Consider the following 26,735-nt stretch of genomic DNA (forward strand, 5'->3'; position numbering starts at 1 on the left):
TGTGAGGGAAGCCAAATGTATACTTCCGTAAGGGTCAGTATACAGTCCCATATAGTACCTGATAAGACTTTTGACAGGGCAGACAAATTCTAATGAAAACGTTAGACAGCATTTGTATTTATGCTCCTGCCTCTTCTCGCTAGGTGCGATTACCAGTTTCAAGCCAATGAAGCGCTGAAGCAGCCTGTAGTGACTTCAAGATGGCATCACTTCCAGAAGCATGTTACATAGTTGGTGCCTGATGTGTGGAGTATAGATTGCTTTATTAGTGTTTGGAAAAGCACCTAGTTCTCGGCAGGTGTCAGCCATTCTTCTTCCTACCCTGCGAATCGCTTGAGAGATGTTGAAAGATTATTTTATAATTGGAGACTCATGGAGCTCTGTGCAATCTTAAGAAGCAATTGAATGACTGCCAGGGTTTCTTTTAATAGTGCTTTCACTTGGGTGGCAGCATATTGGTTGTCCTGCTTTTTTAATCAATAACTTTGATCTGTATGTAACTGGTTTGCAGGGGGAATCTGTTCAGTTTTCCTGCCCCACCAGAAGATGCTGAATTACAGAAAAATCCCAGTGGTTGGCAGTACCAGCAACAAAAGGCAGATGACAGTGGTGGACAGGTCCTAATTCCTCAGAGGATGCAGCAGGACTGCCATCAACAACCTTCTGGTGCAGAGGATGGGGACTCTGTGGAGACTGGTATTGTTAGCACTCAGACAGAAGAAGGGAGAAGAATGCAGAAGAAACCAAGTAAGGCTGTTAAAATTGATGAAAGCCAAGAGAGGTGGGCAAACACCAAGAATAAAGGGATTCAGACTATGGCAGAATGTCTTTTTACTCCGACAACTGTTACAACAGCAACACAAACGTCAGAAGAAATCTGTAGGCAGGTGGAAGTGGGAACCAGTATGTCTGGGCAAAGACCTGGGCGACAAGATGCGAATGTCCAAACTGAGGAGAGTGGGGAAAAGCTTGTGAATGCCTCTGGAGAGGACACAGACTCTCTGCACAGTCAGGTGGGACGAAGGCTGCCTGTATTTAATTTTACTGCTTTAGAACAGTAAAGTATCCCTTCAGCCAGTAAGTTCACTAACAGTAGGTTCTCTGTCAAAAAAAAACAACCAAAAGACCACTTTAAAATGTTAATGTCGCAAGCTTTCCTGTGTCAACTGTACACAACTGCTAAGGTAGCAATACTCAGTGGACAGCATAAATTTGGGAAGTAAATGTCTCCATATTTATTTTTTTGAAAAATGACAAGTCTTGGTTGGTTGGTTTTGTTTTGGGTTTTTTATGCGTCCAGATGTAGTTACTATAAAAAAAAAATTTTTTTTTCGCTTTTTGTTGGATGGAGATAGGAATTGCATGAAATTTTGAATGAAGGGTTTGATGCCTTCTGTTTTGCACCAACCAACTTCTGACAGCTTGTTCTGCCACTCCATCCAATGTCAATGGATAAACAGGAGGGGAGAGCTCCTCCAGAGAAACGTTCTAACAAGATGAGTAACTTTGAATTAGTATTTCAGAAAGTATTGCAGACTCAAGAAAAATCACTGCTTTGCAGTTACATTTTGTATATTTTCTTGTGAACACAAAAGACTAGAAAAATGATTTTTTCTAAACTTGAGTTAAGAATAGTGTGTCCCCTGGGAAACAGGAGTTTAACAGGGCCATTAATATATATGCAGTGCAACATTGATGTGATATGCCTGAGATTCCACTGAGTGAAAGAGTATCAGAAGCCACGCTAAGCAAGTTTGCTGTTTCCTCCTTGAACTGCTATGATTTCCCTTCCTCTACCTGTCAGAAAACTGTGTTCAGTTCTCCCTTGTTTAGGGTCTCTTGTGTTGTTGCATCAGATTTGTAACAAGATGCTGAAAGGTTCCTGTCACGACCCAGACTGGACAGACCAGGGAGTGGTGTTTAATTCAAAATTCCCTCAGGCTAAATTAAGGTGAAACGACACCAAACAATCAGTTAAAGATTTTATTCGTGACAGAAGCAAACTGAACTGGGGAGGCATGGTAGTAGGTGACAGGGTTTCTCACAACAGGAATTGGCATAGGACTACTTCTGCAAACTGTGTAACCATATACATCAAATCAGGGAATAAGGAGATCCCTTCTGTTGAGTCACAAGGTTTGGAGTAGACCCCCTTGCTTTCCAGACTCCTCCTCAGAGAAGGGTCTAGGGGCAGCTGGATCTGCTGTTATGTAGAGTCTCAGCCTTGGTCAACGGTTTACATCTTGAAATGGGTGAGGTGTAGGGCTTGTGGAAAAGGAAAGAAGAAGACAGAGAAAGGAAGAAAGAAAGATTTCACTGGTCCTGGGTCCAGTCAGCCGAGGGGTCCGGTCCCGGTGGTCTTGCGCACCCGGGCTTCAGTTTGTGTCCTTTTATCATCCTTGCCCCTCCTTTGGGCGGGCACCCGAACTGGTGAGGCTAATGAGCAGTTTGTGAGTCTTTGGGCTTGGGGGTCGTTTGTGGAGTAACTTCTCCTTCCCTGCAGACGTGGCCATTGTTTGATCTTTGCATCAGAACAGCTCATCAGAACAGGCAGGGAGCTGTGCACCCTCTAGCATGCCTTCCCCCTCCTGTTGCTGATGTCTGAGCTGATGGGCTTTTCACCTTGGTTCCTTGCTGTGCAGGGTTTGTCTTTAAGCAGAACTTGCCCCACCACAATGTTTGAGACATTAACTCTTTCAGTCTCTCACAATTCCCTAACCCAGTACTTGAACGTGGTATGAAGAAACCGTACTGCAGAGAAAGCTGTACCCAGAAATTATTTGCTTTTCATTGTCGTCTGTTTTGTTTTTAATTTGTCCTGTTTACTACAGGGAGAGGAGGAGTTTAACCTTCTTCACCCACCCAAAGGCCGAGTTCAGCAACGCCACATGCGAACTATTCGAGAAGTGCGCACTGTTGTTACACGTGTTATAACAGATGTTTACTACATAAATGGTGCAGAAGTGGAACGAAAGGTAGTTGAGGTAAGTTCCTGTTTTCAGGGCTACATGTAATTATATGTTGGCTGAAAAGTAAAATTAATTAAAATGGGAATGTGTTGTGGCTGCAGAAAATGAGTTGAGTGAACAAGTTGGCATGCTGTGATGACAAACTTTTCTTCATGAGCAAACATGTAGACCATTTAGTGCATGGCAAAAGCTGTGTATTTGTTGCTGGTGTATTTTGTGCCCATTACTGTATTCTGAAGACATGCTGACTTTTTTCTACCCAAAGAACTGAACAAAAGACTTCACTATGTGCATCCAACTGTTTTAAAATTCTTGGGGTTTTGTCAGAATAGAGAAATTTCAGAATAGGCAGAAATTCTATTAGTAAGCAAAAATCACTTCTGCCTGTAAAATTGAACTATGTAAGGTAGTTTAGCCTGTTTGCAGCTCAGCATCATTTTTAATCACACTTTTGAGTCCTGTGGACCAGATTCTATAAGAGGTCTACAACAAGCAACTTAAAAACAAAAAAATAGCAAGCCTATTGTTAGTACACTTGTGTTGGTGTATGTCCATTCATTAATTGGAAAATCTTTAGGGAATCTCAAAAGGTAGCTGACAAATGGTGATTTGGTGTGCAGAGTAATCATATCGGCCTGCTAGCAATAAAATTTTACTGCTGTTCTGGTATAAAAGTAAATAACCTAAGAGTCTTGTGCTGTGTTGTTACAATGAGTAATGACACAAAAGGATAAATCAGTTCAGTGCAAAGCTTATCCTTTCACACCTGATATTACACATGAAATTGCTTATTGTAACATTAAAACAGAGAATTTTCCTGAAATGTGCTTACATAGGTTGTGTAATCACAATCGTATAACTATTTCCAATTTATCTATCCATATTTGATATCACTATTTTGTGGATACATATTTTTATATCCATAAAACTTTAATGGCTCCAAATGACCAGCTGTCTGAAACTGATCTTGGATTATTAGTAACTAAAGGCTGCTAATGTCTCATGTATTTGTTGCACTGTCACACTCTTGAAGGCTGGGAATTACTCAAAGCCAGACTAATTTGATACCAGCCAAGCTCTGTCCTGTTGACTGATTTCTTAATGTGACTTCTTTATATAGAGCAGCTACAGGCCTATAGTGAGAGACACACTGTCTACCATTGATCAGTCCAGACTCAAACCTGCATGGCTATCTTCAGTTTCATGAATGTGGTCTCAACTTGTCTGTGCTTTTTCCTGGTGACTGTAGAGCTTTCATCTAGCAGGTGCATCACCTTTGGCAAACCTCCTTTTTTTTATTTTTTTCCTCTTAAGGAAGCTGAGGAGCCTGTAGTGGAGTGCCAGGAGTGTGAGACTGATACATCCTCCTCTAGAACTGCAGTGGGCTCATCAATGACCTCAGGGGACCTTGGTGACGTCAGCTCCTTCTCATCTAAGGCCTCGAGCCTCCACCGTACATCCAGTGGAGCAAGCAGTGGTCACTCTGCCACACACAGTGGCAGCAGCAGCTCAGGGCGAGGAACTGGAGCTGTCAAAGGGAAAGTGTGTGGGACAGAAACTGGAGAGTTTGCTTTACCCATTGGCAGAGGCGCCTTAGGAAAATTAAGGTACGTGCAGAGCCTTGGGAAAGGAAGAATAGATACTTTACAGAAGTGAACAGCTGGCTTGGGTGGTGTGTGAAGCAGGGTAGACCCTAAACCAAGAGTTTTCTGGGAAGGATCTGGCTTGATGAACAGAAATAAGGAGATAGTCTTTGCTTTCACCTCTGTTCTTCCTAAAAGAGTAGTTTGTTTCCTTGTGACACATTGCTTTGCCTAAGCTCGTTTCAGTTTAGCAGCAATGAGGCAAACTTCTTGACCAGTTGTGAGATCACAGAGAAAATGGGGGGATCCTAATGAGCTGGCTTCTCTTTTCAGAACAGTTAACTCAGAAATTCTCTAGCCCTAGGAAAGGAGCTGGTCAGCCAGCATCTCCGCTCAGAGTTAGCCAGGCAGGAGCGCTGCCTTGTGAGGAAGAGGAGGACTCTATGCCTGGCACTCGTCAGGGTGGCAGAGTACCTGTGACACCTCGTGGGCGAGGAAGAAGAGGCCGCCCTCCATCTCGAACAACAGGAACAAGGTACCCTGGAAAAAGGAGACTGTAACTTTAATTTGTGGCAGAGTAAGAGAATGGGGAGCTGCTGTCTTAACGTGACAGAGGAAAAGGAGTACTGAATGTTTCAGGAGCTATTTTTTGGTGATAGCATGTAGCAGCTGCAAGCATCTTACCCAACGATTCTTTGTTTAGTAACTGTTTTTCCTGATCCTTCTGGGACTGCTTTTCTTCTTTCTACAGAGATTTAGCTGGACTGCCAGGTGTGGAAGATCTCTCAACTACAGCATCACCTGAGGAGAAATCATTTACTCATCCGGTTCGCCTGCCAGATGGAGGGGAGAAATCTGACACTTCTGGCTTCTGTGCCTTACGTCGAAGTGACTCTCCAGAAATCCCATTACAAATGGTGACTGGTCCTTCAGACTGTGCAGACTCATCCTCTGGGAGCAGCTTTGTGGGCCTCAGGGTTGTAGCAAAGTGGTCCTCAAATGGGTACTTCTATTCCGGGATGATTACCCAAGATGTTGGGGCAGGAAAGTACAAGCTGCTCTTTGATGATGGATATGAATGTGATGTGCTAGGAAAAGATATTTTACTCTGTGATCCTATCCCGCTGGAGACTGAGGTGACTGCACTCTCAGAGGATGAGTACTTTAGTGCAGGTAAGAGCAGTGCTTGAGCTCCATCCTTGGGTTTTCTGAGTTGCTGAATGAAATGGGAGATGAGTGCTTGTCCAGGAGGATAAGAAGCCTGGGTATAGTTGGTTAACGGGTGTTATTTTGTGTCTTGTCAGGTGTGGTGAAGGGACACCGGAAGGAGTCTGGAGAGCTATACTACTGCATTGAAAAGGAAGGCCAGAGGAAGTGGTACAAACGAATGGCTGTTATCCTGTCTCTGGAACAAGGAAATAAGCTCCGGGAGCAGTTTGGGCTAGGTCCTTATGAACCTGTCACCCCCTTGACCAAAGCAGCTGACATCAGTCTTGGTAAGGGGAGGTGCTGTTGAGCTGCTGGCTATGCTGTTCTGCATCTTGTGCCTTTATGATGATTCTAGTTCCTGATCTGAATGACTAATGTTTACATCTTTCTGGGTATTCAGCAATGCTTTTGGTACTTCATAATGGGATCTTTGAGATCCTTTTATTCTTTTGTCTTGCTCAGAAACTTAGTGGTGTTGACCGGCTTGTGGAGGGTGGTCTGCTTCTAGGACAGTGATGCTTGCTGTACTCATTTACACTTGGTGGATGCCTGCTATGATACAAACTCTTCAGCCATACTGGGAGGAAAAGAGACAGGCAGGGTACAGGGCTTGAGAAGAAAGATACACAAACGAGATCTTTTTTCTTTTTTTTTTTTCCTTGCTCTTCTCTGTCAGAGGGTGGTAGTGTGTACCTTCTAGGTACTATTGAGTTTAGCCACCTCTGTGCACCTAGGTATAGTGAAAGCTTACAGAGTTAGGTGACAGCCAGTGACTAGTCTCTGCATACTATATTACAGATAATCTTGTGGAGGGGAAGCGGAAGCGACGTAGTAACCTTGGTTCTCCCAGCACTTCCAGCAGCAGCACAACTCCCACTCGTAAAGGGCAGGAGAGTCCGCGCATCCCACCAGGCACATTTTCTGGGAAAAGGAAACTTGTTGCTTCTGAAGATGAGAGATCCCCAGCTAAACGTGGCCGCAAGTCAGCAATAATAAAGCCTGGTGAGAACCTTATTTTCTGCTCTTAAACTTACATTCAGTTATTTCTTTATCTCCCTGGTATTTCTGTAATTGATCTTTCCACTTGCCATAAGCAAAAAGTAGATGATGTTTGCTTGTTTGCCCTGCAGGATTCGAGACTGATTCTCCCTGGATGCATTCAGCAGCCAGATATTTTTAGCATAGTCTGAGTACTTACCTGCCATCTTTTCAGTTCTGCCTTTTAGAAATGTTGTGACCTTAATGTTGTGATTTGCCTCTCTCCTTTCTTTTCTCTTTTCTTATCTGTTTAGTCAGTTCTGAAAGGCCTAGCTGTTAAAGGGACCCTTCACAGCAGTAAGTGTTGTTTCAGGATGTTGATAGACTGGCGAACATTGTCCCATTAGTCATTCAGGTTTTGATTTGAAGACTCTACAACCAGAAACGTAAAAGATCCCTACCTATCCTAGTGTAATCCTAACCCAATCAGTCCTGCCTCCCTCTGTCTCCTCCAGTAAAATAACTTAAGCTGAACATATCCCAGGGTCTTTGTGCTGAACCTGACTTTTGAGACTCATGGTGCTTCTGTCTCTCTGCAGGGGCTGTGAGAGCTGGAGAGTTTGTAAGCACCTGTGAAGGTGTAGATGCTGTAGACCCCCCAGTACTGGAGGATCATCATGGACCCTTGCCTCACAATAAGACCCTCTTTTTGGGCTATGCCTTTCTCCTCACCATGGCAACACCCAGTGACAAATTGGTCAATCACCAGAAGCCATCAGATGGTCCCACAGGGAGTAGTGAGGAGGAAGAAGGTGAGGCAAATCTTACCTATTGCATTTCCAGGTGGAATGCTGTGGCTTTAGGAAAAACACTGGATGCTGTCTGATCAGGCATTTGTGTGAGTGCTTGTTTTACCCTTTTGCTCTTTAATCCTTTGCAGAAAGGACCTAAGACTCAGTCTTTGTTTTAGAGAATTTACAGCCTGAAATGTGGCAAACATCAGTGATGATCATAGGGCTGTTCAGCAAGTTAAAGGTGTGAAAATTAGTGAGATCAGCAGTCTCAGAATAGTATAATACGAGAAGGAAGGTTTTGAGATAGTGCTGGGAAACATAGGACTTTAAAGCATGAATGGGTTGCTCCAGTTTGCCTTTGCTAGGATCATGTTTCATGCAATGAACTGCAGCATGAAAAAGGTGACAAGGCGTTCACTTGGCTAGTTTGGCCAGTGTTGTGCTTACCTTTCTGCTGCTGTTTTGGGGTTTGTTTTTTGGGTTTTTTTGTGTTTGGGTTTTTTTGACTCTTCCAAGGGTTTTCTCTAGAGATTCTTGGGAGAAAGGCTGGGGTCCCTTACTGGAATGGATGAGGGCTCTCTAGACTGAGGAGTGTACAGACATAAGCAGATAGATTATAGCCAAAAATTGAACTTTCTGTTTCTGCTGTAGAATTTTTAGAGATTACTCCATATGACAAACATTACATAGCACAGCAGCTGCGAGCAGGAGCTGGCTATATTCTGGAAGACTTCAATGAAACCCAGGTAAGGGCTCACTAATCTAGAACATTAGTCACAGAATAGTTGACGTTGGGAGGAATTTCTGTAACTCATCTTGTCCAATCCCCCTGCTGAAAGCAGGATCAGGTAGAGCAGATTGCTTAGGTCCTTATCCAGTTGGGTTTTGAGTATCCTCAAGGATGAAAGCTCCACAACCTCTCTGGGCAGCTTGATCCCATGTTTGGCCACCCCAATTTAAAAAAAAAAAAAAAAAAAAAATTAAATGGAATTTCCTGTGTTTCAATTTGTACCTGTTGCTTCTTGTCCTTTTAGTAGATAACACCGAGAAGAGTCTGGCTCCATCTTTTGTACACCCTCCTATGAGTCATGAATATGCATTGATAAGACCACCTAAGCCTTCCCTTCTTGAGCTTAAACAAGCTCAGTTCTCTCTGCTTCCTCTTGTATGTCAGATGCTCCAATGCCTAGGTATCTTAGTGGCCCTTGGCTGGGCCTGCTCCAGTATGTCTTGTGGTTTTTGTTGTACTGTGGAACCTAGGAGTGGATGCAGTACTCCAGATGGGGTCTCACCACAGGTCTGTGCCTCAGACAAGAGCTCTTTGCTCTTCACTTAATAGATCTACTTGGACAACTAATTTCACTGTCACTTTTACTTTATATTTAGATTTTTAATAGAGAGGGTAAATTGTTCTTGAAGCATCTTGCCTGAGGCTGCAGAGTCTTCTCTAGTGACTTACTGAGTTGCAAACTAAAAGATGAATCTTCTCCTTTGTCTGAACTAGAAGAGATAGTTTTGATAGAAAAACTACTAGGCAGAGTTTTTGCATGTGAACTGCATGGCTTGGAACAGGTGATTGCTATAGGTACTCCTGATTTCAGAATCTGTTTATCTAATTCACCTTTCACATAATGTGGCTGTGAAAATCAGGGTTTTGATTGTTTTCTTCTTTATAGTGTTTAGTAGCAGGATAACTTCTGGGGTTTTTTTTTTTTTTTTTTTGCAAGCATTGTCTCCAGTTTACATGTCCTTTTATTTCCCCTGAAGTGTAATGCAGCATATCAGTGTCTTTTAATTGCGGACCAGCATTGTCGAACTCGGAAATACTTGCTGTGCCTTGCCAGAGGGATCCCTTGTGTGTCTCATATCTGGGTCCATGATAGCTGTCATGCTAACCAGCTTCAAAATTACCGGAATTACCTTTTGCCAGCTGGCTATAGCCTCCAGGAGCAAAAATTGCTAGAATGGTAAGTGCCAAATAACTATGATTTGAGTCCACAGACCAAGGATTTAGAGAGAATTGTTATGTTTGGGAGGCTCTTGAATGTTACAAGTACTGAAGATGTCCCTAGTACTGTTCCCCATGCTTTCCCTTCCATATAGGAACAGCACTTCCATCTCTTTCCTTGGATTTACAGTGACCTCTAACACCAAGGTACATTTGGGTGCCATATACAGAAAAGACAGTTTCCTGAGAAGTAGGAAAGATGTCCGTCTCCTCATGAGGAAGACGGAGTTCAGGCAAGGCTTCCCACACACTTGGCTGACTTCTCCAATTGCTCAGAAATGGATAAAGGAGAGCAATATTACTGCAGTTTCCTTTTCCTTTGGTACGTTTTGAAGCCAGCTTCTGCATTTTCTACGGAGTCCAATCCAGTGTGTCTGTTCTAAGAGTACAATTGTCAGGTCAGACTCCTCAGGCAAGGTGAGGGGTGGACAAAAGCAGTTTGTAAATCTCTGTGGGCTTTGGGCAGGAGACCGATTGCCTGCCTGCCTGTTCAGCCGTGTCAAAGCAGAGGCATTTTGGATATGCACAGAAAAGATGGTTCAGGGTTAAGAAGGAGTTTAGCCTAACTTCTTGGATTTAGGCTGCTGCACACAACCCTCACCAATGTTGTCTAGCTCTGTTTTACTATCTATAAACAGAAGATAGTTGCTCCAGGTATTTCAGGAGGGTTGGTAAGAGAACAGGTCACTGTATGCAAGATATTCAAAGAACCAATATGGGAGCCAATCAGGTGACTAGAAGTAGTAGATAATGGTCCTCAAATTCCCAGACTACTGGATATTCTTAGCAGTCTACATTTCTCTTTTATTCTACAGGCACCCACGAGAAAACCCATTCCATAACCTGAAGGTTCTCCTGGTGTCAGACCAGCAGCAGAACTTCCTGGATCTGTGGTCTGAAATCCTCATGACAGGGGGAGCAGCATCTGTTAAACAGCATTACTCAAATGCTCACAACAAAGGTACTCATTGGCAAGTTTCTTGGGCCTAGTATTTGGGGATCCCATGCCACTGTGGTCTCTAGTATGACTTAAAACCACTTAGGATGGTTTACAAAGTTGTCTATAAGCATAAAGGAAGGGAAAATGCAGACACTAGCTCTCTGCTTGAATGTAATCTAGAAGATTACATCTAGAAGACCTAGCTTCCAGAGGAGATGCTGCAGCAATTTGGGACACAAGCTGTCAGCTACCACCCTATGTTGAAAGGGGGAAATAGGCAACAGTTGCTCCTGGAACATCTGTAGGGCACTAATATTGTGCTTCCTTGTCCTTCTGAACTCAGCTGTCTCTCCCTCTCCATATGGGATGTAGGCCCTCATTCTTGCAGCCTGAGGTCAGGGCTCATGGTTACCTAGTCCTGCCTGTAATGTTGGCTACTGGTTTTCTGTTAATTTCTATCTGGACTAGAGGGAATCTTGTACTTGCAAGGTGCAGTGTTGCTGTAGAGCATGTCTTAACTTTTTACAAAGAGAATTCACTGGCTAGAAGTGAGAGGACATAGAAGAGAGATTTGTAGTGGTGAAACACACTGATCTGCTGCTGCAGAGATCTGTTTTCTTCTTTTCACCTGATAGATGCCTGTCTTTCTTCCTGTGCAGATATTGCTTTGGGTGTTTATGATGTGGTGGTGACTGATTTTTCCTGCCCAGTTGGTGTCTTGAAGTGTGCCGAAGCTTTACGGTTGCCTGTTGTCTCGCAAGAGTGGGTGATCCAGAGCCTTATTGCTGGGGAGAGGGTAGGCTACAGCAAGCATCCAAAATATAAACATGACTATGTCCCCCACTAAACTAAAACTTTGCCCTGCTGTCCCACTGTTGTGCAGACTGTGTTTTAATCAGGTTTTAAATGTTTGTGTAATTGGACAGTGTGCATGAATTACTGTATATAGTTTTATCTGCTGGACTTTTATGATGAAATAAATGTTCAATCTCTTGTGGTAGCTGTTGGGACTGTCATTTATCTAAACTTATTCCAGGCCGTGCCTCCAGAGGAGGGCAGAAAGAAGAGAAATGCTTACATTTCTCTGAGCTGAATAGCACTAATATTCTAGTTTCAGTAAAGACTGGCCTCAACACAAAGACAATTATAAAAGAAGGGAAAGGGGTGTTCTCAACTAGCAGCTTATATTTTACAGACGTGAATACCCTATGATCAAGTTCAGCACTTCTTTTTGTTAGAATAGCATGTTGTGTACTCCTCCAGCTTGCTATTGCTCCTTTCCATTAATTTCATCAAGATGTTGCTGAAGCAACTGGTAAGAATTTCTAGGACAGAGTGCCATTTTGCTTTGGCTACCCCTCTTTTTTTCCTTTTGTGACTATGGGTATTAACCTGCCCTAGTGCAGACTACCTAAGTCAAGATATAGACACAGGGACCTAGGACAACTCAGCTAGTGGGAGACTGAGGTACAAAGAGTACGTTAGTGCTGTGTATTTTTGTTTAAATGGTAATGGGGTAAATCATCTGCTTCTGAGCTGCTGCATTCACAACCAGGCACTTTATCTTAGCAGTCAACTGGCATAAAAGGCAACAGCTGAGTTTGACAGCTCTTCACTCCAACAATGCTATAGGCTAGAGGTATACCCAGGCCTCCCTCCGGCCTTGTACACAGTCTTTACTCCCCTGCTTCAAAAGTGTAAGTCTTTCTTGATGTATATTTTTTTCCCCTATTGTTTCCTAGCTCAGTCACCTTCTGACTGTGGTGGTCTATAAATCCCACATCCAAACTTTGACACCCTATCTGCAGTTTTCTAGCTTTTTTTCATGGTCACATGGTTTTAAACTTTGCATCAGGCATAGTTCTACCACAAACAGCTATAGTGCATTGAAGATGCCAGGCCTTACACTTGCTGTCTGTTGTTACTGTGTCTTTCTGAGCGAGCAGAGATTCCCTCCCGACCCTGCTTCATGCGATCTGCAGCTGACTTCCTGACAGCCTTTGTGTTCAAATTTCGAAACCTGGTACTATACCCCAGTGACAGACCTTCTGCTGCTGCTCATCCAAATGGACTTATGGCAAGACAGTCTGTTTGTTACAGCAATGCTAGGAAATCTTAGTAACATGCAAGAAGTTCTGCCAGATACTGCTTTTCATTGAAATAGGATGCTGTGCCACTCTAATCCCTTTGCACTTGGGTGCAGACATTGACAATACTCCACATAACTGCATGACAAGATGGTTTTATTTTGGTTCAGTAGGATAGTCACTAGTAATATTCCAAATAGCTTTCAATGAAAACAGTACATTTAGAGCTGGCATCTTAATTAAGTTTCTCCCTAGTTTTAGTTCTAGCACACTTTTCTGTGAGCAGAGGGAGCTTTGTACTTTGAACAGGGCAAAGCTACTTCTGTCTTGATGTGCATAACTTTAGCACACAAAATCTATTTTTATAGAGAAAGCATGTGACATCACTAGTGGCTCCTTTACCTATACAGATATGCTAGAACAGTGCACTGTATAAGAGATTTTTCAAATCTATTCCTTCTTCCCTCCACCTTCACCTCAAACGGCTATTGCAGTTGTTTTCATTTACCTGGAAGTATGTATTTGATTAACAGACAATGTGTACTGTAAATCAGTTTACTGCACAAGTGGAACTTCTGAATACAGCCAAAACTTCATTCATAGTCAAGAACAATAGACTACTTCTTCCATACTCCAACTTGCAAAGGATCATAGTCCAGCTGAAGTGTCAAGATATGATAATTCTTGTTGCTTTTTCACTTTCTGAAGAGGCACAGACTGCCTCCTTAGAAGCATTTGTAAGTATATGCAGGGCTGCAGAAAGCATGTTTTTACTAGTTCAGAAAAAATGGAGTAGCTTTCTGCAATCACTGGGCAGCCTCACATAAGTGGTACTTCCTGCCAGTTTCTTCTGAAATGGTGGTCCACCAGGCAAGAGCCAGCTACAGAGAAACTCAGCTGAGTGCAAACTCTCCAAAAGCACCTCATTTCCACTGCTTGATGGGTCATTGGTCACAGCCTGAAGAAAAGGTCTTGGTGCTTAAACCCCAAAACTGCAAGAGAAGGGTACAATATTAACTTCATGTTGAAAAGAATGCCCTTTATCAACCCACCTGAACATTCTTCAGCCAGTATGAGCTAGCAGCTAGTTCAACTTTGTGCCAAAACAAACTCAAAGGGGAGAAAGCATACGAAAGACAAAAATGAACTCATGCTGGCTTGTTTCGTTTCTGTCATAGTATTTAGCAACACTTTGCTTCTAATTGTTTTGGCTTACACAATCAATAAAAATTACTTGTGATCATTTAGATCACTTTGTACTTCAAGTACCTCAGCACAATGCTACAAGCAACCCTGAAGATACTCCTACCTGCCCAAGGTTCCTCCAGCCTGGGTGTAGTATTTGTTATAATCCAAGCGTAGCAGCAGTTGAGCTAAGTCAGAGTTTATCTGATGGTTGCGAACACTAGAGAGAATCTTGAAGAGAAGTGATGACTGACGACTGAATCCCTACAAATTAGAAGTAGTCAGTTCTGGGCATTCTCAAGAGAGCAAGCAAGCAAGCCTTTCATCTCTGTTCCTGCCTAAACAATCCCTTATCAAAAGAATCACTGCAAGATAAGTGATGCTTGTGGTCCAGTATAAGGTAAGCTGTCAGCTGTGAGAATTATTAAGTGTTAGGTATCCAAAAGGAGGGGTAGAGGCACCGACTGATATCCATCCACCTCCTTTCTATTCCAATAGGGTAATTTCTGCATATCTGCCCATACTCCTCCTCTCTGGGCACACAGAATTTTAAACTCAGGAACAGTTGATTAATTAAAATCATTGCAAGCACTCATATAGAATGTCTCAGCTTAAACTCACTCCTGTTATACAGCTGTTAAAGCCAAGATGACTGCTTAGGCAAATGTTTGCATGGGAGAACAGGTCCATATAAACGTAGATTCACCTTCACCAAAATACTGAGTTGTGCAGCTCCCCGTTCATCTAATGGGCCCAGATTCTGACTGACCAGAGAACAAAAACTGTGACAAAGATCCAGAATTTCATTTAAGCAGTGGAAAACCTGCATAGGATAAGAAGTAGAAAGTAGGAGTTTAAACAAGAGTTCAAACGCAGACAAAGCTGTTCTTAGTACCTGAAAAATTGTAGTTTTCATAATCAATATGTTGCTGATACCATGTTTCTCAATCAGCAAGGAAGACGTTAAAGCACCTGTAGCATTTTTGTAAGGTTTCCTATGGAAAAAGGACTTAAATTCCCACCCCCAACGTTTTGCAGACATTACCGGGGAAACAGCAGTTGGCATGAGCCATCCACATTAGGCACAGAAGTTGAACATTGGCTTCCCTATCCAACCAGCAGGCCATTCTTGCAGCTTCGGGATGGAGAAGGAAGAATAAAGAACAGCAAGAGCTGTGGTTCAAGGCCTTGGTTTCACTGTTCACAAAACTTAGAATTTCTTTTGTATCAGTTGGTCAAGGAAATCTGCATTCAAGAGCATTAAGAAACCCCAAAAGCCTCACAGACAACTACTGGAACACTTAAAAGTTCCAGACTGGATAATCAGTATTCTGCCACCTTTATACAATAGTCTCATAGACTGACCAAATAATAATGAAACTACTAAGATCTGCGTTCCCACTGTTTTATTTGGGACTGTTTTTGTGAGGCTACATGTTTAAAAAAAAAAATACTGGCAACACTAATATATTTTTTACTAAAACAACAATAAAAAAGACCCTTAAAGTCCACTCAGGAACATATCAACTATTTTTATCCTCTAAAGTATAAGTAAGAAAGGGAATTTTTCCTAATCTAATGAATTTCAGAATGAGTCCCGCAGGAATACAGTTCCCAGCACTATGCTAACTAGTACTTTAATAAAATTGCCTGTGAGAAAAATATAGCAACAAAAATTAAGTTAATAAGGTTAACAGAACACTGGAATAATCTTGATTTTAAAATTGCCAGGAATGCAGCATCCACACTTACCAACTGTAAATTAAGTGATCTTAATTCAATTATCTGTTCTAGTTTATACCTGCTTTATTCCTAGAATTGTAGTCTGTGCTCTGCAGGAGATTATGACTGATCTGTTTTAAAAGAGATGGTTTGTCCTATCTGTTCACAAAAGGTGTATTTCTTAAGGCAGTTGGAGAATTTGTAGAAAAAGGTGAAAACAAGACCTACTTACAGGTTTTAGGAGGATGAAAGACTGAGCCAAGAGGTTACTTAAGAAATGATCATGAGCCAACCGTATACTCTCAAAATCTCGTGTGGCATTTATCTGCTGCAGAAGCTGTGAGAACTGAGATTCCAGTACATCCACCTGATGGATATGTAAAGAAAGCTCATTAGTATCTTGAGGAATGGGAGTACTTCAGACCAGCCAGAAGTTTTCTGTAAGCAACTTACTTTCCTTATTGCTACTCTTACCTTAGAGGCTGAGGATCACCTTCTCTCTGCCTCCTGAATGGGGATTTATATACAACAGCAATACATAATGGGGCGACACACACACAATTTTTGATACCTAAGTATTATCTAAGTAGAAAGGGAAATGGTCACTTTCTTTAAGAGTATATAGCTAGCATGTAAACAAAGATATTTGATTGTAGTCATCTCTGAATTTTACACTGGGAGATAGTATTTGGAATCTCAGGGCAAAGGCTGCAGTGCAAAAGCTCAGCCACATTACTCTGGAGAATTTAGAAAGCCAGGTCCCCTCAATTCATCTGTTATGGCTATTAACAAAATGATATGCAATTCTCACAAAATCATACTACTAGGAACTAGTGTTTACATTTGAAAAGTCTCTTTTTTTACTTTAAAGTGTCAGAATATGGCTTCTTTCAATTCTTAAAAAAAAAAAAACCCAAAAAACCCAGACCAACTTGTCACTTAACTCAAACTGGAGTTCACTTAAAGGGGCAAGGGAAGAAGCCAGGATGGTATCTTAATGACGCTACTTCAGAGATGACTGTGGCTTCTCACAAATATTTAGTAGCACTAGAGAGCCAAAACGCCTGCATTTCCAGTAACACTCACTGATTCACAAGTCCAGAAACTTTGTAATTGTAGCACTAAGTCTGGGAACTCAGAAAAAGTTCTAGACTTGTTCCAAAGGAAATCCTGATTTCCTTAAGGTACAAAGAATCTGAACCCTGAAAGGCAGGACTTTAGTGCTCCTCCCTGCATTCATTTCTGCCAGTTCCTGATTAACTGATACAGTTTACCTTTCTCTATAATCCTGACCTGCAGATAATACTGAAGATTGTCCACGAGGAAAGCCATGTGATCCCTCAGACGCCACTTGATGGCATCAGTTCTGTTAGATTTCAGGTGTTTGCGTTGCATCTGGAGAGCCCAACAGTGCTGTAGTTCAGCCTGGACTCGTCGCACACTCAGGAGGTATTTGAACACAACATTGTACCTACAGTCAAAAAATACAAAGTTGTTTAAGATGAAAATCTTCCTTGGGTGCTGGTACTGGAGAACATAACTGCAAGGTGGAAGAAGAAACAGGAGGTGGCTGCCTGCCAACAGACAGGGTGGGTCAGGTGATAGCCCATCTCAGAGTAACAGATTTCTGCTTGTATTGGTCACTGACCTAAAAATTACAAAGTTAATTTCACTGTCAGGAGGGAAGAGCTGACAATGCTTTGTCAAAGTAGCACTCTGTAAAATAGTGCAGATTTGTCAGCATCTTGCAGATCTTACTGTCATTACAACAAGTATCCTCAATATGAATAAGTGGAAAGAGTCATTTCACAGTTCAAGGAGCAAGATAAAGTATTATAGCTCTACCTTTCTCTCCATGGAGAGGAAAAATCCCCAACACGTTAGTGAGTGCCTGAGATCAGGGAACATATAGATGAATATACAAAGACCATACCTAGCACTTACTTCTCCAGAACAGCAGGAGTAAAGAGAATGTGTAGTGGCCATTGAACTTTGTAAGAAAGGCCCAGAGCTGCCCATCCAGATGCAGGGGCTTCACGTGGAGATAACTCCCGGGAAGGCCCTTCACGAGTCTGAGAAGTATCTGGAAAAAAATGAGGTGCTGAATTAAGTCATCTTCTTAGTCAAGACAACCATGGCAAGGAAGAAAAGGGGAAAGAACAGAATAAGAAGAGCAAAAGCAGACTAGGCCATCACATAGGGCTCCAAAGGGAACAAAGTTATTATTTCTTTAACTTCAGAGAAGGGTCAGTAATAAGACTTGAGAACAAGATCATCATCTGCCCTCTTAACTCATGATTAAAAATGCAAGTAGATACCTTTATGCTCCTTTCCATGATACTCAATGGTTAAGTGAAGCAGGGGAAGAAGGTTGTCATCATCTAACAGCACCTTATGAGCAGACTGTTGAAATGCAACGTTGACATCTGACAAGAGAGCACAGATAGTAACACAAGATGATGCAGATAGTGCTAGTTTTGCATCCATTAATTATTTATGCTAGGCCATAAAAGACTACACTGACATGCTATTTCCACTAGTTTTATTTAATTCCAGTCTCAAATATGGAGAGAAACCTGCCATCTGAAAGTTTCTGAGATGTTATTTTCACCTACTCCGTGAGACATTCTAATTCACAAGTGCTGTTTCTTTCAAAACGAATTACAATATCTGGAGGATAAGATAGAGCTCTTCTGTACTGGATGTGGCTAACCATTTTCCTGCTATACCAGAGCAAGGACAGTTTGGTAAGTGAATAAGCAACACTCACCATGTTCAGTTACAGCCGTAGGTGGTGTTTTTAACATATGCTGTGCAGTGTCAATGAAGGCCTGAAACAGCTCACCTCTTCCCAAAAGGTAAAAGTCTTTTATAATCTGTGGAGATAATTTTTTGTGTACAAGCATATCAGAAACTGAGCAGAAATTTTAAGCATCCTAGCTGATAGCATCTATTTTCATTATTGCTTGGATAACTTCTGCCATTTGAAAACACAGCTGGAGAGCTCTGAATTTCATCCAGTGCCCAAAAAGTCTACGCTGCCTTTGCTTCAAGATGCAAACCATGAAACCACATACACATACCCCTCTAACTCTGTCTCTGCCCAAGTTCTATCACTCTGTGCTCATTCTTGAGACCTGGAAAATGAAAACAGCTTTACCTAAAAGAAGAAAGCGTAGAATCCAAGACAGTAAAGTATTTAAAGGAAAAGAGCCATTAAAAAAGAAAGAAAGAAAGAAAGAAATTTAAACTGCTGTAGCAAAAACAAGCTAGCAGTTACATTACCTTCAGTTGTCCTAGTAAATCTGATTCCTCCACCATCAGTTTCCAAAGATGCTAGTGAGGAAACAAAAACCAAACAAAACAAAAGAAACGTCCTCTCAGATTTATCTAAACCCATTCAGTGAGAACAGTAGCTGTCTTAAAATACTTATGATGCATACAAAAAAGCACCTATATAAAATGCTATATAAAGCACATGAGACCAAACTAAGAATCCTGTGTGTAGGCAGCCCATGCTACTAGTTAGAACACTCTTGATGTATACCAGCAAGAAACTCTGCCTAAGAAACATGAAGAACCATGACAAAAAAAATAAGTAAATTCTTGCAAAATCAGTTCCACCCTAGCTTTGTTCTCACTTCTGTAACCTCCCCATCTTCTTGGGTTCCCCCCCACCTCAAATTAAAAAAAGATTAAAAATTGCCAAAACAAAGAATTTGTCCAGCGAGACACCATCTAATATGCTGAAAGCATGATGAAAAGTTCTGAAGTTGTTTCAAGTGAAATAAAAAAATACATAAAAATTCCCTTCTTTCCCCCGTGAAAGCATGTAGTATTTGTTAATGTCCTTTTGTCATTAGAAGTTGGGGTAACATGAAGCTCTGAGCCCCATAAGAACATGAAAGCTACCTGCAGTGTTCACATGCTTGTTCAATCACTGATTCTAAAGAGCACCCTTCTTTTCCCAGTCATTCACAAAACTGAAGAGCTCCTCAGCCTGTACAGTAGCTATCCTTCCTAGGATCCTTACCTCAGCAACAGTGCTCCGTATCCAGTCAACCACTGATTCAAAGTCCACCAAACTAAAGAGCGGTTGCTGCTTGAGTCGATGTAGCTCTGCTGCAAAAGTGTCCTCCTGGTTTTTTAGGATGGAGCCTGTGCAGCAATGAGAAAAATGTTTTGGACAATAAAAAGAAATACTATTTGGAGAAGAGCAGACCCCTTCCAGCACAGTGGGGCAGAAAGGCTGTCCAGGCAGCACCATCTCAGGTCTGGTGAGGAATGTGAAGTTGAGGAGGCCTCAAAGTACAAGTACCAAGGTACAAGATTGCTGCTACAAGTACAGTTATGGTATAGACACTTGACATGGCAGTGCTGTAGTATCAGTAAAAACCCAAAATATTTTCTATGTAAATGATTGCCACTAACAGCCCTTTTCCTAGGACTGAGCTAGATCTTTGAACTCTCAACTTTTCTGCGACATTAACCAGTTGGTTTGGTTCTTCACCTGCCCCTGCCCCTTTCAAATCTACCCTACTGCTTGAACTTGGGGATTTTTTTTTTTAACCAACTAAGCTTGAAGACCAATTTCTTTTCACCTTGCTTCTGCTAAGGCATGAAAACAGTCCAATTTAATTGGTCCTTTGTTCTCTGCAATGTTGCTCAAGTCATTTGAGTACTTTAGCCTGGACAAGCTCAAGATAGAGCCTCCACAGCAGTCCTCCCCAATTGGTGTAGGAATGTATTTCCAAAACCATCTCCAGTATAAATCTGTCAGGCTCTCAAAGAGAACCATCAGCTGGAATTGTCTCTCTCTTGCTGACTTAAAGGCTCCATCTTGATAATTTGTCTTCCACTGTGACCTTTAGGACCACCTTGCAATTAATCTTGTTTGTGGATATATTTTAATCCTATGGCACCATTCTGCAACATACATACTCGGAGCAAGCTGTGTCCTTGTGTCTGTCTGCACCCTTCAGGGACAAGGATGCAAACTGAAAAGAAAACACAACCTTTGCTATTGCTTTATTTATCCAGAGCAAATCACATGGTGACTTGTTGCTGGAAACTTGGAGACCATGTTTGGAAAGTGTTATTATTTACTCATCCTGTTCTTATACCACTCCCTTGGAATCAATCAGAAGCAGAACACTGAGACCACTGCTCCGTCTTGGCACAACCATCTCTATGTTCTGAAGAAATCAGCCAATAGTCAGTGACTGTTGAGGAATTCGTTAATACAGCATTTTGGAAGATACTTGTCAGTCACTCATAACTGAGCAAAGACCACAAGGAAGATGTTCCTTACCTTTTCTGGTCAGGTTAACGTTTTGATTCTCAAACATCTGCACAGATTCACCCACAAAGAGGATTTTCTCAGCCACCCGCACAGGAATGTATGAAGGCAGCATTTCTACTCGCAGAGAAAACTGTTTTAGAGATGGAGCTAACATGTTCTCCTCCTCAATCAAGCGCTGTCAGAGACCCCAGGAGAAAGACATCAAGCAAAAAAAGTGTGAGAAAACCAGGTAGAAAAGGTGTATAAAGGGGTGGGGGAATCCAAGTACATTGGAAGTAAACAGAAAGGTGGCAATCCTAATTTGCATTGTTTAAGTAACCCTGCAAACTTCTTTAGACTTCTGGTACACTAGCATATCTCCCTAGAGAAGATACTGCTTTCATGAGGAGAAGCTAATACTTTGTGGAATAGCAGCAAATTGGCTCTGCCAAAGGATAATGTTACATCCGCAAAAGGAATTTTTGTTGCAATTCATTACATTAGGTTTTTTGCATCCATAACAATGTTAATTAGCAGTACCAAAAATAATCCTCCCTTACACCCATTCCTGTATGTTTTAACACTGCTAGAGCACTTGTGATACAGGCCAAATGTAAACACCTCCACTAGTAAGCAGACAGGTTAAAGATCTGAAGGCTTCCTCGCATAAATTAAGCAATTTTCTCAGTTCCTGCAAAAGGTGTTTAAATCAATACAGCAATCATTAACTTTTTTCTGAATGTATTAATAAAGGACTCCCAAGTACGGAGGCAAGACTTTCCTTCAGAGAAGTAATACTGATTATTTCATTTGGCTTTCTTGTTATTGGAGAATTAGGTTCATTAGTCCATAATCCAAAAAACACCATGCTAACAAATTTTTGAGAACGTTTGCCACCTACAGAATTCTTCCTTTTAATAGGAGAGTTCATTGTACTGTATACTGATGTTAGCAGCTTGGCAATTCTTTTCTTAAGATTCTTCTGACACTTTTAGATGAGGAAATACCCAAGTATTTTATCAGTCTATCCCATCAACACTCAGGATTTCTTATTTTACTCTCTGACTGAAGAATTGCCAACACTAGTAAGTCAATAATATTGAAGAAGAGAGTTAATTAGGCTCTCTTGCTGTCATCTTCTTAATGCCTACATTTTCCACCATGGATCTAGAAGACTCACCAATTTTCACATTATTCCTATATCTGATATAGTGAAATAATAGATTTTTCACTAACTGCCTTTTAAAGTTCCCCCTTGTTTTCACCCATGTGTAGTCTGTCCTCAGCAGAGACTGTTTGTACAGGGCACCTAATTAGTATGCAACACAGTGTTTCAGGGGTGAATCTTCTGTGTGTTCACAGCCAAGGCGCATGCAGCACACTAACACCATGGGTGCCCATCAAATGTTTTCTCACAGTAAACTAGAGTATGAATTTACAGAGTTGCAGTTGCTCCCCACTGGTTCCTGACGCAGACACTATTCAGATGCACAGAGTGTGGAAGATTACTCCATTGAGAAAGCTGCTTTGCACAAGGGCGCTCTAATGGTATGCCATCTACATGAAGAGTTACCACATTTCACCAGTATACTGGCAGGTTGCTCCGTTGCTTAACTTAGCACCCTGGACATGTTCTTAGCGGCCTCTTGACTCTCGCATAGCACATTTTACGCAGTAATGTCAGTAGTATTACCCTGTTAGGTAACATTTGCACAACAAATGGTTGTGCAAGAAAGGTACCTGACCCAGCTGCCAATAGAAAGGGTGCGAGTCAACACCCAAGCTCCCCACACCATCTCCTTTGCAATTGCTCACACTACCACCAATGCCTATGTTGAGCAGATCACAGTGTTGACCATAAGGAATCAGAAAAGAGTCAGTCAGGAGCAGGGTGAGTACAGCAGTTCCAATTACCTGACATCAGCATCTACAGATTCCATCTACAGGGCTTTCTGCCCTGAGATTACCCAACTGTGCCAAATGATATGTCTCTGTCCTTTATGCCTAGCTGCAACCTATTACAATATTCTGTCTCAATATATGTCCAGTCTAGCATAGCTCACACTAAAGCAGAAGACATTTCTTCTTTAGTTCCCTAAGGACTGAAGGATGCCAAGCTATGACTTTGGTCTTACCAGGTCCTGCAGTTCTCGTAGCTGTTTTCCTGTAAGTCCCCCAATTCCTAGGTCATCATCATCTTCTTCAGGTTGGCTAGGGACATTCCCAGAAGAGGGGCCCTGTTTGATAAAGAACTCTTCATGTTGGTCTAGTAGCAATCCATGCAGCATCCAGGCAGAGAGCTGCTTATACATGACTCCATGACACACAGCCAGAATCCTGAGGTCAAGAGAAACAGACAGTGGGACCTTTGCATGCAGTGATCAAAACCTCATTGTTCATCATTCTGGAAAGTCCAGTTAGTCAGCCAGGCAATACGGCAAGTGCTAAATAGCTAATGTGGAATTTTAAATTTTTTTTTTTTTTAAACAGAGAAAGGTGGACTGATCACTTGCAAAACTGAACTAACATATCCTCTGAATATGTGACTTCTCCACTGAGATCTACTAGTATACCAGAAGTATAAGTAAGTTTGCAGTGGCTTCCCAGTCCTGTTGCTTCTACTCAATTACCATTTCAGCATGAACACAAATTGTCTTTTAAGTAGTCTGACTTTCTCCCCAAGGACATACAAACCTAGCAACACTCACCCAGTCACATTTATCCTTTTGAAGGATCAAAACCCAGTAACAGGTCTACCACATGCAAAACAGTTCATGTAGACCTCAAAAGAAGAAAAAACATAAGGTCTGAACTTTCCTCAGCCCTAAGTCCAAAGTATGGAGGAAGCCTTAATTCCTGCCATAAGTCTGCTTTAGATAAATAATGGGGACTGTGACAGTTTTCCCTGCATGTTACTCCTACTTTTGTATCATGCAAGCCTGTTTCGCATGTACTGTTTTCAAATGTAAGATAAACACTTTGACGCTAACTCCAGTTACTACAGCAGAATGAAATAATAGCTTTACTGTATCTACATACTTTTCAAGAGCACTGCGAACTGGAGGCAACCCCCCACAGCTATGTTTGTGGACTGTCTCCAATATCTGACATCCATGAATCTGCAGAAAGAAAACATGTTTAGACCAGGTCTGTTATTTGAATCTGTACTGACCTTTTCAGACATTTAAACACTATGCTTTTGACTAACAAGAAAATGCCTTAACAAGCTGCACAAGTCTTACAGAAAGAAAGATGTAACATACTCCGTGTAGTGAAGAGGCCTTCTATGTGTGGCTCTACACCCAAGCTTCTCTCAAGAATTTTTCGTAACAAAAAGTAAGCATCTCTGGATTCTGAACACATTAGCTTCTCCCCCCCCTCCCCAAGTGACAGTGTGAGAAAACAGACTCAGAAAAAAAGAAATTCCAACCAGCAGCACCTTGTACTATGAAATGTATTGTGATTATAAAATGCAAGTAATCAAAGATCATACTGATAATGAAAAAGTCAAATCCAATGTAAATGGATTTGCAAAATAGTTATTCAATACTTACAGTAGTACTAGGAATGGGGCACCCATTACTGAAACCACATTCTTTCCTAGTATTAAAGGTCTGGGATGGGGGCAGAAAGAACTTTGTTAGCTAAAAAGGAAACTTAAGAGAAACTAGCTACAATTTTACTGTACCTTCTGAGTCTTGATCTGTTCCACCATGACCATCACAGAGGGGAAAAGTAACTGAAACTGCAGAACCAGGAGCAAAAATATTTAATTAGGTTGCTATGCAAGGGAGAGAGAAAACCTATACTTGAGTAAGTGCAGACAGCAGCTGATTAAAATAATTTAATGAAACTATCATCTTGCTTTCCCCATAGATTAGAAACATAAAATCTCTAGGAAGTATGTCCTCCCTCCACTGGACCAAGATGCAGTGGACACAGGCAGTAAGGAATATGCAAGGGTCAAGGTAGAGGACCTAAGCTTTGCATCAAAGTGCAAGTGATCCTCTGAGCATGATTAAGGGACTACAAATGTAGAAGTGTTGAAAAGACTAACCTGTATTTATCCCACCCACTTTCTTATTAGACTCAAGGAGTGATAAGAGTAACCAAAAAGCACTACCTGTTTATTAACATGACATACCTGGTCCAAGGAGTAATTAACATGTGAGATGGAAAGATGTGGGTCGGCCAGAAACTGTAAGAACAACAAAGCAATTAATGAAAATTAAAATTAGGTATGGTTAAGTTAAAAAGCATGTTTGGCTCTATATTACAAACCTTTAGTTCCCACAGCTTTTTTTTGCTGCCACGTATTTTTGGGCCGTGTCCCATTTTAGGCTATAGCAACCATTGGATGGTGACAGTAGCCAAGATACGACAGCTGCTAATCTAGCAGAGATTAATCAAAACCTTTACAACTGAAAACAGAAGTCACAATAGTCTGAGACAGCACTGGGCTCTGAGGCAGATGGGGCACTTACTGAATTGAAGGCAGAAGGGACTTAATGCTTATTTGAATGAAGAGTCATGTACAGTGGCATCTCACAGGAATAATTTGGAAGCCACCCCTGATGTGGAAAGGAAAATACTGTGTCTCCTCTTTAGCTACTACTACTTAGCACATTAACTGCAGAAATGACAACGTTCCAATCTGTCAGCAGCAGGACAGCCTGTTGTTCCAAGTCTCTCTCCTTTACCTCTTGTTCGAGGTCAAGTAGTGCCTGTCGATATGGCTGCAGCACTGAATCAAGACCTGTGCAGAAGGCTCGCAAATAAATGCCATGTAATCCACTCTGGTTTTGCTGAGACGGATGATGGTCCTGAAACCGAACAACAAAATCTACATCAGCTCCCCAGTGCAGGTCTAAAGAGTAATGGAGATGCTGTGCAGTGTTACACCAGCAGACAGTGGTCCACACATGTTGAAATGCACCTTAGCCCACCAGAAAATGCCCAGAAAACAACCCAGAAGTTTGGCACAAGGAGAGTTACTTGAGCAGAGTTTTATTTAGCTCTTCTGGGGACATATGCAAGTGCTGGGAACCACTGGTAACTTCAGTGCTTCTTTGTACTTATGTACGCCTCTGGGATCTCAACTCTTCACAAACCGTGAGGAGGACTCGCTGCAACATAGGGATGAGCATCCTGTACAGTTCACAAACCCTGGCCAGTCTGCAGTGGCCAGGAATTACTACTGCATGCTTCCCCAAGCATGAGATTTTACATTTGGTCCATCCTTGGCTGTTCTGCGCCCTCCCTTATTTGCACTGCGCAGAGCTTTCTGGAGCTCTGCTCGGGGAAGCGCATTTGTGCTAGCGCGGATACGCGCTGCGGGCCATCAGCCTGGCCGGACCGGGATCCGCCGCGCTCCGCCGGGGAAACAGAGGGGAGCGGAGGCCCCACCTGCTGCTGTACGTGTCCCGTGTACTGCTCCACGAATTCGGCGAAGCGGATGTAGTCGGTGCCGAGGCGGCAGAGCCTGTTCAGGACGCTGGTCTCGCTGGGGTGCAGGAACGGCAGTTCCTGAGAGACCTGAGGGGGGAAAGAGCGGTGAGGGCGGGGCGGGGCTCGCCGTGGGGGGCCCGGCGGGCCCGGGCCGTACCTGCAGGCCGCCGCGCTTGCTCCAGGTGAAGGCCGCCCCCGGGTACCCGCTCAGCGCCAGCAGCAGCTCGTGGATCATCCTGCCGCGCGGCGCCGCGCGGGCTGCTGGGAGCCGCGCAAGGGCCGCCGGGAAGGGCGCGCCCGCGCGGCGGCGTCAGCGGCGCCCGGCGGGAGCGGCGGGGAGTCGGCGGGGGCGGCCGGCCGGCCGGCCGGGGCGGGCCGGGCCGTGTCGCGTCGCGAGGGGCGCCCTGGCCGCTCTTGGGGCGCGTTGGCGTGCGGCGGGAGGGCGGCTGAGTAAGGTGGGGGGCTGTGGTGGCAAGTGCTGGTCCGGAAGGTCCCTTCCAGGACAGCAGCGAATCCGCAGCCTGCCAGGTT

General features: G+C 42.7%; 2 protein-coding genes across 10 annotated transcripts in view; one reads left to right on the forward strand and one right to left on the reverse strand.

Moving 5' to 3' along the window:
- Positions 1-11,481, forward strand: part of TP53BP1 (tumor protein p53 binding protein 1) — a 38,408-nt gene extending 26,927 nt beyond the window's left edge. For 8 of the 9 annotated variants that reach the window (XM_069798823.1, XM_069798819.1, XM_069798818.1 and 5 more), the window contains 12 exons: positions 512-1,013; positions 2,832-2,984; positions 4,284-4,576; positions 4,911-5,087; positions 5,304-5,725; positions 5,857-6,048; positions 6,560-6,763; positions 7,339-7,551; positions 8,185-8,279; positions 9,301-9,500; positions 10,357-10,502; positions 11,141-11,481. In XM_069798823.1, the coding sequence (XP_069654924.1) occupies positions 512-1,013; positions 2,832-2,984; positions 4,284-4,576; positions 4,911-5,087; positions 5,304-5,725; positions 5,857-6,048; positions 6,560-6,763; positions 7,339-7,551; positions 8,185-8,279; positions 9,301-9,500; positions 10,357-10,502; positions 11,141-11,328 (2,785 nt within the window). In that variant the 3' untranslated portion in view covers positions 11,329-11,481. The other variant, XM_069798824.1, reaches the window with a different exon arrangement.
- A 1,226-nt stretch (positions 11,482-12,707) lies between these two features.
- TUBGCP4 (tubulin gamma complex component 4) lies at positions 12,708-26,492 on the reverse strand. Its single transcript, XM_069798827.1, has 18 exons — positions 26,362-26,492; positions 26,163-26,291; positions 25,457-25,579; positions 24,901-24,954; positions 24,445-24,501; positions 23,796-23,875; positions 22,892-23,093; positions 20,787-20,952; positions 19,509-19,633; positions 18,761-18,811; positions 18,246-18,351; positions 17,794-17,901; positions 17,420-17,558; positions 16,769-16,946; positions 15,708-15,842; positions 14,460-14,576; positions 13,878-14,017; positions 12,708-13,560 (listed from the first exon to the last, which is right to left on the reverse strand). The coding sequence occupies exons 1-18, from the start codon at positions 26,437-26,439 to the stop codon at positions 13,548-13,550; spliced, it is 2,001 nt and encodes a 666-aa protein (XP_069654928.1). The 5' UTR covers positions 26,440-26,492; the 3' UTR covers positions 12,708-13,547.
- Positions 26,493-26,735: the final 243 nt, after the last annotated feature.

The sequence above is a fragment of the Haliaeetus albicilla genome, chromosome 12 (assembly GCF_947461875.1).
Source record: "Haliaeetus albicilla chromosome 12, bHalAlb1.1, whole genome shotgun sequence".
In the NCBI taxonomy this organism is placed as follows: Eukaryota; Metazoa; Chordata; class Aves; order Accipitriformes; family Accipitridae; genus Haliaeetus; species Haliaeetus albicilla.